The sequence below is a fragment of the Manis javanica genome, chromosome 17, assembly GCF_040802235.1.
Source record: "Manis javanica isolate MJ-LG chromosome 17, MJ_LKY, whole genome shotgun sequence".
Taxonomy (NCBI): Eukaryota; Metazoa; Chordata; class Mammalia; order Pholidota; family Manidae; genus Manis; species Manis javanica.
The window spans coordinates 2672927-2684224 of record NC_133172.1 but is presented as its reverse complement, the minus strand read 5'-3'; the positions used below and the strand labels follow the sequence as shown (position 1 = coordinate 2684224).

At 55.8% G+C, this 11298-nt stretch overlaps 1 protein-coding gene across 6 annotated transcripts; it reads right to left on the bottom strand.

Annotated features, from left to right (window-relative positions):
• Positions 1-43: 43 nt before the first annotated feature.
• On the bottom strand, positions 44-6281 carry TMEM150B (transmembrane protein 150B). 6 transcript variants are annotated; one of them, XM_037025851.2, is made up of 8 exons: positions 5782-6278; positions 5358-5482; positions 4931-5005; positions 4717-4776; positions 4573-4615; positions 4230-4357; positions 2811-3035; positions 44-247 (listed from the first exon to the last, which is right to left on the bottom strand). In XM_037025851.2, exons 1-8 carry the CDS (start codon positions 5972-5974, stop codon positions 50-52), a joined length of 1047 nt encoding a protein of 348 aa, XP_036881746.2. In that variant the 5' UTR covers positions 5975-6278; the 3' UTR covers positions 44-49. The 6 variants fall into 6 exon arrangements, with proteins under 6 accessions (XP_036881746.2, XP_036881749.2, XP_073081876.1 ...); XM_037025854.2 differs by having other exon boundaries at positions 4230-4325; positions 5358-5406; positions 5782-6262; XM_073225775.1 differs by having other exon boundaries at positions 4573-4640; positions 5358-5406; positions 5782-6245.
• Positions 6282-11298: the final 5017 nt, after the last annotated feature.

Genomic DNA, 11298 nt, shown 5'->3' with positions numbered 1-11298 from the left:
GTTTCTATTTTATTTATTAATTTATTATTTTATTTATTGGTCAATCTCTCTATGGGGTGGGGTGGGGGAGGGGAGGGACGGGCTGGTTGGGGTGGCTTAGCAGATCCGGACGGACAGGGCCATCTGTCCTCGTGTCCCCAACTCCCTGTTCCTCGCCCTCTAAGTCCTCCCCTTCCCCACGACCTTCTGTACGGATTTGCTCTCCGGAAGGAATTCTGGTTCCGCGTGATCCTGCGTCCATCCGTGTCTGACTCCACCGGCGGCAAAAACAAATAATAATAATAAATAGCCTTGAGCAGGGTCACTGGCTGGCCTTGGCCTCTCGCTTCCTGGTGGCCCTGACTTCAGGGGCAGGCGGGCAAGGACCCATGTTCACCAGTGTTCACAGCCGGACCTGCAGGGTGACGGGAGAGGCCGGCGGGACGCTGAGGCTGGGGCCTGGCTGGAGGGACAGGGCACAGCCGTCCAGGCTGGAGAAGTCCACAGCAAAGAGGCCAAAGAGCGTGAACAGCAGCATGGCCACGGCCCACTCGCAGGCAGCAGACGCGGAGCGCAGGGGCCAGGTGTGGAGGACGACCACTTCACACCGGGTCAAGGGCCACAGCCTGGGAGGGCCCTGGCAGCCGGTGTGACCAGGGCGGTCTCTGCGGCCCCCCTTGGGACATGCTCGCCCTGCCCCGGATGGAATGACCCCTCTGGCTGGCTGCCCTCCTCGCAGGCTCCCGGGCACTACAAGGGATGCCCCCCAACCCCCATCTCCACCTCAGGCTGTTTCCCAAGTGTTTTCTTTTGCCTGTTCCTCCTGTTCCTATTCAATATCCCAGAACGTTATCTTCCCAGCGGCCTTCCCTGACCCCAGGAAGACTCCTCGCCTCCCACTTGGCAGGCTGGGCAACCAGCTCCCATTGCTTCTACCTCCGAACCATCAGGGTTTCCGAAAGGTAGCCTCACCCCACCGCCAGCTGCAGGCTAGGTTTTTGAATCTCCCCAAACTTCCTCTCCCACACCCAGTGCCCACAGGCCCCTTCCTGCTCCCAGACTGAATCTCATCTTCCGCTTTCTGGGGGCCCCACCTCACAGTGACTCCACCTTCCTCTCGTAGGCGACTGCCTCCCTCTCCCCTTCCTCACCCCCTGGCCCGCTGGGCACCCCAGGCCCTGTCTGTCGCCTCACCTGTCTCCTGGCTTTGCATCTCTTCTCCTGTCCCTCCTGCCCCTTCTCCAGCTCCTCAGAACCTCTCTGACTGGCAGCTTGCACATACCCCAAAGCTCCTGAGCAGTGGCCTCTCCTTTCGCAGGAACCCCTCACTGGAGCACGCCTCGCAGCCAGTCTGTCTCTTGACTTCCCACTCCCAGATAGGGTTAGACATTCTTTCATTCACTTGAGAGTTTTTAGACAGTGAAAAATGCCAGCACCACCCCTAGACCCATGATATCAGTGCACAGGACAGGCGGGAGGCCCCAAACACAAGGCGCTGACCCCCCAGAACTGATCTTATTCCTCCCCTGCTCACAAGCTGCCCATGGCTCCCTATTGCCTGTAGGCAGAAGTCCAAGCCTTGAGCCTCTCACCTCAGGCCTGGAGATCCTGATCCCTGGCCCTGCCAGCATCCAGTTCCCTCCCCTGAGTTGGTTTTTCCACCCTCTGCATGTACCTACAGTGTCCCCTCATCCTCCCAACCCAGGCCAAAAGCAGCTGGTTTAAGACCAGCTCAGGATTGGCCTGGTCTCAGGCCCTTCTTTGCAGATGGCCAGCCCATGTCACACCCAGCTGGCCATCTTTATGGTCCAGCCCCCTCGCCGCAGTCAAGGGATACCTCAGCCACACAGAATGATGCCCCTGCAGCCAAACTGACTAGCAGCCACGCCAAATTTGAAGGGAGCCAGCTGGACCCTACACCCACGGCCTCTGCAGAAGGGATGCTTCTACAGCTGGACTAGCTAAAGGCTGAGCTGAGGGTCAGCCCCCACCACCTAGTCCATGGAATTCAGTTTGTTGCTCTGGGAAACGGGACCACCATCTCCCCTGTGCTGGGACAATTCCAAATACATGGATCTACCTAATGCAACCAGCACAGGAGCTCAGACTGTTTCCCCTGCAGCCCCTTCTGAATGCCAGCGACCAGCCACTTGCCTGCCCCTCCAGCCCCAAGGGAGTGACTTGACTGCCCAGAGGTGTGCCGTGACAGTGGGAAGCACCTGGGTTCTGGAGTGGCTCCCAGCGGTGTGCTGGGGAATGCCAACAACTGGCTCCAGTTTGTAGTATTTGCCAGTTTCTGTGGTATAAATACCCCAGCCCAGCCCGTTCGAGCAACCAGCCTGACGTCACCAAACGTGGAGTTGCATGAGATTACGGACTGCTCTAGAGAGCCTGCACAGGATCCTACAGCGCCCCCGGCTCCACCACTGGACGTCATGACAGGCCTGGGCCAAGAGACTCCCATCTGAACCTGTTTCTGGTCTCTGCCAGCATGATGCTGGCACTGGGCGAGTACCCCAAACAGACTGCTGTCCTTGCTTTATCATTCTCCCAATATTTCTTGGTCACCCACTATGTGCCAGGCATACATCTAAGCACCGCACATGTATCATCTCTCATTTTACAACCCTGGGGACGGCCCAGTTCTCTGCATTTGACATATGAGGAAACCGAGGCACCAGAAGCTAGGATATCAGTGGAGCTCTTCCAGCTGGTACGCAGAGGAAGTGGGACTTCAACCCAGGCAGTGCGACCACAGAACTGGCACTCTGTTACCCTATGATCCTATGTGGGGACAGGACGGGGCCCGGGCGCTGCAGCCGCAGGCCCACCCGAGGGAAGAACTGCCCTGACTCGGCCCCGGCAAGGATACTGGCCACCATCAGGATGGTGCAAAGACCGCAGAGGCCCAGGCGGAGCGGGCCGATCCAGGGGGCCCCCGGCTGGGGCAGGCCCCGCATGCGCCAGAAGAGGAGGAGCTGCAGCCAGAAGTAGAGGTTGCCCACGAAGAAGGCAAAGAAGGCCCCCGTCAGGTGCGTGGGCAGCTGGTTCTTTTGCTGGGAGGAGAGGAGAGGAGAGCTGAGAGGGAGGAGTTACGGGAGGGTGAGGGCTGCTGTGTGGGGAGGGGTCCCTGACCCACGCATGGACTACCATGGGAGACTGCCGGACAGTGACGGGCCGGCTCACTGACCAGGTGCCTTGGCTACCGTCAGCCCCAGGACGGCCGGCACCGAATCTGTTGTCCCCACTCTAGCCCCAGTCCCTGAAACAGTGCCTCGCACATAGCAGATGCTTAGTAAATATTAGGGGAATAAATCTTTAATTCTCCCCTACTCTGGAAGGGAGAACAGATATTGCCATCAATAGGGTAAAAATTGGCTTTTGGAGAGTGAAAAGTTCTTAAATACTACGGTTTGAGGCTTACAGATATATAGTATAATGTTAAAAATTTTAAATACAGAAAACTTAACGGGAAGGGGTAATTACGGAAAACTAGAGTCTCCTTCACAGAGCAATGTAATAATTTTTAAAAAATAAAGGTCAAGGAACACAGGAATAAATGAATGAGTGAATGACTTGCTATACACGCGTGATGGGAAATTGGAAGCAGCCTCTTACACGAACACCCTGTGGTTTCTTTTAGCAGGAGAGGATTGGAATCAGAAATATCACAGGAAAATTAAATGATAAAATAAACCAATAGGATTTCTCCTATCCATTGCCCATTCATGCGTTCTATAAATATCTACTGTGCTTTCCTGGTTAAGAATGTAGGTCTAGAGTCTATGAATCTGGGTAGATGTCTGCCATGGGCCTGCTGATAAAACAAATCTCCCTATCGGATTGGCCAGTAAGGATCTACCTAGAACCCTGGGGAGATGGATGGAGACAGCAGGCAAGGTAAAAGCCTCGTGGCTCCTAGTGAACGCTCGTCTACGGGGCAAATACAAGAATGACTGAATCTGAGTAATTGCATCATTAAAAGGGGCTGAGGGACGGGGAAGTGATGGAAAATTACCCCCACCTCCCAGGGTTCAAGCACAGATGATCCAAAGAGCCTCCCACGCGGGGCTCCACTCGGGGAGCGGAAGCGCTCACCCCCTCCCCGGGCCGGAACCTGGAGAAATACAAGTCCCCGGTGGCCGTGCGCGGACCAGCCGCCGAGACGAGGGCCTCTGCGCGCGGGGCACGCTGGGAGTTGTAGTCCCAGACTCTGGCTCGCAGGGCTCCGCGCGCCGAATCCGCCTCACCTGGAAATTGCCCACCACCGAGGTGCCCAGGGCACAGAGGAGCCCCGTCCACAGGATCAGCTGATTAGGCCACTTTCCGACCCCCCAGTCCCGGAGCTGGTGGTAACGGAGAATGCAGATCCAGGCGGCTGGGAGGAGAGGGCAGTGGGCGGGAGACCCGGACCCCTGAGCCCCGGGGTGGGAAGAGGCAGGGCGGGCTGCGGGGAGACTGGGGGTCCAGGGGTGCAGGACACACTCCGCGGTCTGGGGGCCCGGACTCCCGGGTCCGAGGGAGGAGGGCTGGTCCCCATACCCCCTGGGCTGGAAGAGGCTGGCGCCAAACGGCCAGCACTGGAGTATTTACCCAGAGCAGCTCCCATGTTGAGCAGCTGGCTGAAGATGCAGCTCTGGGGGGGGTAAGATCCACAGAGACTGGGGAGAGTAAAGGGTCATCCTGTGGCTTCCCTCCTTTTCTCCCTCCGGACCCCCAACCTCAGCGCCAGACTACCTGATATAGGGGAAGCCTTCGGTGAGGTTCACAGCCCCGTTGGCCACCGCAATCGCAAAACTGAAGTGGGCAGACATTAAAGTGGCATTGAACAACTTGTCTTTCCGTCGCCCACAGAAACCCAGCCTTCTGAGCGTCTCCCTATCGGATCCGGGAGTCCGGACCCCGGCCCTCCTCCCTCGGGCCCAGGCGTCAGCCTCCCTTCAACACTCACACGGTCCAGACGCCGGAGACCCCCCAGAGGGCCAGGAAGGCGGGCAGCAGGGACAGGTAGCCCCACATGCCGGTTCTGCAGGGGAGGAGCGGAGCCGGGACTGGAGCCACGAGCCGCCCTCCCAGCCCGCCTCTCGCCCTCTCTCCCCTCGCTGTCTCCCCTCCTCCTCTCCCTTGCTCTCCCTCTGGTGAGGACCCAGCCTAAGGGTCCAGGTGCAACAGATCGTGGCCGACGGCCTCAGCCAACCCCCCCGGCCCCCGGGCGGAGGCAGCGGGGCATCAGTGAGGCCATCTCAGAGCCCCGGGCACTTTCCCTATCTTTTCCAAAGCCCTTCAGTCCAGATCTCGCAGTGTCTCCTCGCTGACCTCCCGGAGCCTCTCCCAGCCCCCTCCCTGCACTGCCCTCCTCTGGGCTTCCCCCAGCGCACCTGTGGGGCACCCTCCGTCCCCTCGGGCTCTCCCAGTCCCAGTCTGGTCCTGTAGAGAGGCAGGGGAGGAGGGGTGGGGCTGGGGTGGGGCTCAGGCTGTTCGTCCTGCAGAGCCAAAGTCCACGCTGGGTTGGGATGCGGGCCGGAGGGTATCAGGCTAAGAGTCCGCCTTCTCCAGAACCTCGCCCCCAAACCACCACTTCCGACCTCGGAACCCAGTGAGCAGCGCAGCACCTCAGCTGCAGGGGCCCACAGCTTCCTTCCTCCAGCTTGTTGATTCAGTGTACAAACTCCCCAGCCCTGTCATCCCGGCACCCAGGGATCCCAGCCTCCAGCTCTCGGCACCCCTCCTCCCCTGAGACCCAGGAGTCCAGGCGGCTAACGTTGGTTCTCAGCCCCTGGGGTCCGGCGTCCCAGCTCTCACCTCGGGGGGCACAGGGAACCCAGGCCCAGGCCTGCCGCCCTCCTGGGTGCACTTTCTGTCCTTCGGCAGCCCCACCGTTGCCTTCCTCCGTACAGCCTCCCGCTCTGAATGCGGGCCAGAATTTGAGGCCAGGCCGGAATTCCCCGGGAGGCAGGCGGGGTAGGCAGGGAGGCCTTGATGGCCACACCACCATCCTGGAAGCCCTTCCCTAGAAGCAGCTGCCTGCCCTGCCCCAGTCTCCTTTCCCTCTCCCCACGAGCAAGCCTCCACTTTGGGCTCCCAGCCCTCCCAGTACTCAGGCCTTTGGGCTCCCGCCTCCTCCTGCTTCCCCAGGCCCCCAGGCTCTCCCCCCTTCAGCACCCCACCTCTTTTATTTGAGATTAAAATTAACCGATTTAACGTGACATGAACAATCCGGCAGCATTTAGCTCACTCCCAGTATTGTGCCGCCACCTCTGTCTGCTTCCAGAATGTTGTCATCACCCTACAAGCAGACCTGCGCCCTTTAAGCGGTCACTCCCACCCCCTCCCCCCAGCCCCTGGCCACCACCAAACCGCTTCTGTCGCTCTGTTCTGGACGTCGCATGTGCTTTGAGGCTCATCTGTGTTACAGAGTCTGTGTCATGGCTGAATAATGCCGCACCGACCCTACCTCTTCTGGGGTCCTAGTCTGACTCTTTTCTCTGCCAGCGCTACAGCATTTCCAGGGCAAGCACCCAGGGGGCTGGGCTCTCAGCTTCCTCAAGAGAAAACATGAGAAGTGGAGAAGCAGACAGTCAGACGCTGCAAACATCTTCTGAGGCCGGGGGCCCAGTGATCAGTGGAGACTGTGATCTTATGCCTGCCCTCAGCAGGCTCCTAGGCTGCAGTGCAGACGCATCAGGATAGGTGTCCTAATGAAGGTAGCGCAGGGCCTGGGGACCCCACAAGAGGAAGGGGCTCACCAGCAGTGTAGCCAGTACATGTCTGTTTGTCAGGGAGGCTCAGGAGAATCTCACAAGCCACACTTACAAAGAGGATGTGTGCAAGTTTATGGGCCGCAGGAAGGCTTTCTCAGGAGAGCCCATGGGGCCCCGGAGCCTGGCCTATGGGGTCAAGTGCCCCTGTCTGCTCACGGAGCACAGGACCCACTAGGAGAAATGAGCCAGGACTCGAAGTTCTCAGTTGTCACGAAGGGCTTGGACATTATCCTGAGGGTACTGGGGAGCCATAGGGGGTTCTTGAGCAGAGAAGACACTGACGGTGTGCAGACAGGAACCAGATGTAACGATATTAACTGCCAGCTCATCTCTAGGGCAGGCACCACGTAGCTACCAAACTTGATGCATCCAAGAGATCAAAGAAGATCTAGGGCTTTCAGCTAGGCAAGACTTGAGTTCGAATCCCATCTCTGTACCTAAGAGCCAGGTGCCTGTGTGAGTTTCTTGTGACTGCTGTAACAAAGTACTGCGAATTTATTAGCTTACGGTTCTGGAGGTAAGAAGTCCAAAACGGGTCTTATGGGCTGAAATCAAGGAATTGGCAGGGGCCTCTAGGGGACAATCCACTTCCTGGCCATTTCTAGAGGTGCCCACATCCCTTGGCTCGGGGCCCCTTCCTCTGTCTGCTTCTGTTATCACACACCTTCTCTGATTTTGACAGTGACCCCCTCGTTCACTTATAAGGTTCTTATCTGTGATGGTGTCTGGGCTCACCCAGATAATCCAGGATCATCTCCCTGTCCCGAGATCCTTCACTGAATCACACCAGTGAAGTCCCTTCCTCCTGCACCATAAGGAAGTCCCAGGTCCCAGGGGTTAGGGTGGAGACATCTCTGGGGGTCCATTGCTCTGCCCTCTGCTGTCCTATCAGGTAGGGGCTTCCACTGACCGGTCTGTAAGTCGGAGTGTCCTGGAGTCACACTCCCTGCGTCGGCGTCTCCTCTTCTGCCTACTGCTCTCAATACCACCTGGGGCAGGTGGCTTCATTCCAATGCACCCTGGCTTCCTCATCTATGAAGTGGGAGTAAGAAGGGTAACTACCCCAGAGGCCTGTGGTGTGGCATCGACAGCTGGTCCACCTAACGGGCTCAGGACAGCGTCTGCCACGCTTGTGCTTTAAGAGGTAGTGTTGTCAGTGTGCCTTTATCTGGGGCTGGTGGTAAGGATCAAGTGGGAAAGCGCAGCCAGCCTGGCACTTGGTAATTGCTCAGTTCAGGCCTGTTTTCTTCCAGGGGGTGTTGTTCAGCTGCTGGAGCAGGAGGGTGAATCAAAGCCCCTGCATTTTTTTTGTTTTGTTTTGGGTTTTTTTGGTATTTTTTCCACTTAGCAAATGTTGACTGAGGACCCACTGTGTGCCCAGCACTGTTCTGGGCTCTGGAGATACAGCCACAAACAAGCAGACAAAGACTCCCCTGGTGGAGTGAAGCTCTAGAAAGCTCTCGCCCCACCCCACCGCCCCCCGCAGCCCTAAATGCCCCTCCTCCCGGGTCTCTCCTTGAGTTTTGGTGGCTGCTGTCCTAGCTGATGGTTGAGCATCCTCCTCCCCAATCCTTCATTCAGCACACATTTCCCTGAGGTCCCTGGGTTCCCAGGCATGCATCCCAGCCATGTGCAGGTGACCAGTATCCTTGTGGATGTCACACAGAGCTAAGGACCCTAGGGGTGGGAGGGCAGGATGCTACCTGCCTGTTCACTGCAGATAGCAGTGCATCCCCCAACCTGCCTGTCCTGTTCTTTTCCTAATTCTCTTCTGAAAGAGAATAACAATGCTAACCCCCAGGTAACCCTATGGGAGACTGTACCCACTTGGGGCACTGTATTGGCACAAAGGCTGGGCTTACTGGTGTCCCCATGGTGGCTGTGTGACGTCCTCATGACATCCCTGAGAGGCCTGGGGGGAGTGGGGGCTCAAGCCTGGTGGGTTGCATGCAATTTGGCGATTGGGCTCCTCCCACTGTCCACTTGCAGGCTTGGTTCTGGACTCTTCTGGATGCATCTGGGAACTGGGGCTGCTAGCCTGGCTCAGCCAAGGAGAAGAGGTTGTGGAGGGATGATTCCATACTTTCATATTTGGGAAACCGCTTCTGGCTGGTGGCGCGAACTGCTTCTCCTAAAGAGGGGAACCTGGCTGGGCAGGGGGTGTGGGCCTCTAGGGACATCTGTTCTCTCAAAGCAAGATGGCCTCCTTTGCAGAGGTGCAAGGGCTCAAGAGGGAGTCCATGTGAGGACTTGAGACTGCCTGGCTCGCAGCAAAAGTGGGGCATCCGTTCAGTGCTTCTGGGGACCTTGCAGCCCTGAGAAGCTGCTTTGTAGGGAGGATAATGGGAGCTCACAGGGAGGGTCCTCCAGGAAACACGCTCTGGGGTGGTGCTCACAGGGCAAGGGACGCCCTGCAGGATGCCAAGGAAAGAGAAGGGGAGAGGGAACAGGAAGAGGCAGGGAGGTGGGCCTGCCGCCTGTGCATGGAGAGAGGAGGGCATGGGTAGGAAGGGCCTCAGACTGTGGCTCTGGCTCTGAGAAGGCTCAGCTGGCCCCACTGAGGCCGAGATGAAGGACAAGGATTTCCCGTCAACAGATCCATAGAAACAGAAAGTAGGCAGTAGTTGCCAGGGGCTGGAGGAGGGCATGGGGAGCAATTGCTTCAGACTTCCTTTCGGTGTGGTGAAATGTTTTGGAACCAGATGGTTGCACAACAGCATGGCAGTGTGACTGCTGAGTGCCAGCTAAATGATACACCTTAAAATGGTTTGGGGGGTGAGCTCTGTGTTATGTCATGTGAATTTTACCTCCGTGAAAAAAAAGATTGCCATTAGAGAGGTCCCACACTGGGTGGAACCGGCTGGCCCGCTGCCACCAGCTTAGCTGTTGGTTGGGTGCTGTCTCAAAAGAACAAGACCTCAGTCCCAGAAAATGGTGGTTGCTGGTACTACAGTTGGGGTTTGGGGGCCAAATGCACTCTTCACAGTCAATCAAGTTCTTCCTTGAAGGGAGATCCACCTGGGCCACCGTACTTGCCCAATGTCACTCAGCTACTGAGTAGAGGAGCTTAAGTTACCCAAGTCTGTCTGATTCTACAGTTCGGTTCTTTCCAGCATGCTGTTCGACCTCCTCGAATACCCATACCCGTATCTAGCCACCCAGCCTCCCATGGGGCCTGTCTGCTCATCACGCCTATGTTCTGGCCTTTATGCATTCACCCACGTATTTATTTGCCCATCTGCCCACCTGCTTCTCTCTCCAACCGTCCTTTGCTCAGATATCCTTCCAGCTCTCCAAATTCCACCGAGCCATTCATCCACCCATAGATTCTTTTATTCCTTAATCCATTCATGTAATTCCCACTTCCCATTTATCCTATAATCCATCCATCAATTCAACAATCCACTTTCCCATTGATCCAATCCACCTAACCAACCATCTGTATTAGCTTCCTGTGTTTGCTGTAACAAATTCCTACAAACTTGGGATAATCCAGGATTAGGCCCTCCTCTCAGGACCCTTACCTTAATCACATATTTTATCATATAAAGTAATAATCACAGGTTCCAGGGATTAGGAAGTGCAGATGTCTTTGGGGTCACTTTTTTGCCACACAATCCATCCAATTACACACACAAACACACACGCTTCTCTTTCAGTCCCCCAACCCCAACTGTCTCTTTCCATCCAGCTGAGTTATGGGACCCAAGGATGCACAGGTGAATTCTCGAGAGGCTCCCTGGAGGAAGCAAAGCTGTAAGCGATGGTTTGACAGCTGATGTAGTTGCGATTGGTTGTGTGGAGCACATGTGTGACTCTGTGGAGCTGGCCATTTCTGCTACCTGACGCCTCCGTGTCCCCATCCCTTACCACCTCCACATTGGGAAAGAAAAGGGAGATGGGAAGAGAATGGCCCCACATTTTTTTTTTTCACCAGTAAGGTAGGTTTAATAATTCTTCATCCTTAAGGCTGTTCAGAAGACTAAATAAGTGTAGGTTGCCTAGCCTGCTATCTGGTATGTAGAAAACATTATGATGTCTGACCTAGAAGGAATCTTCTTTTTTTTGTATCATTAATCTACAATTAAATGAAGAACATTATGTTTACTAGGCTTCCCCCTTCACCGAGTCCCCCCCACATACCCCTTCACAGTCACTGTCCATTAGGACATTTTCATATTCCTTAAGTCTTCCATCCCACCATCTCCCTTTTCACTCCCAATCCATGAACTTGGTTTATTTCCCCATTTATTTAGATCTGCTTTAAGATCTTTCAGTAAAGTTTTACAGATTTGTTCTTGAAGCGGTCCTGCACCTCTTTTGTTAGACATATTCCTCTGTCCTGGGTGTTTATAAATGCTATTGTAAACCCTATTTGTTTAAAGTTTTATTTTAGAATTTTGTTGATGGTTGTGCAAAAAATGGTTCACCTGAGTCATTGTCACACTTGCAAGGTCGGCCTTCGGCTGGTACCCGGGAACTTGGCGGTTGAAGCGTCACAGGTGGCTCACTGTGCTTAGATTGTTCGCGCAAACTGTGGTTTAGACCGAATGCCTGC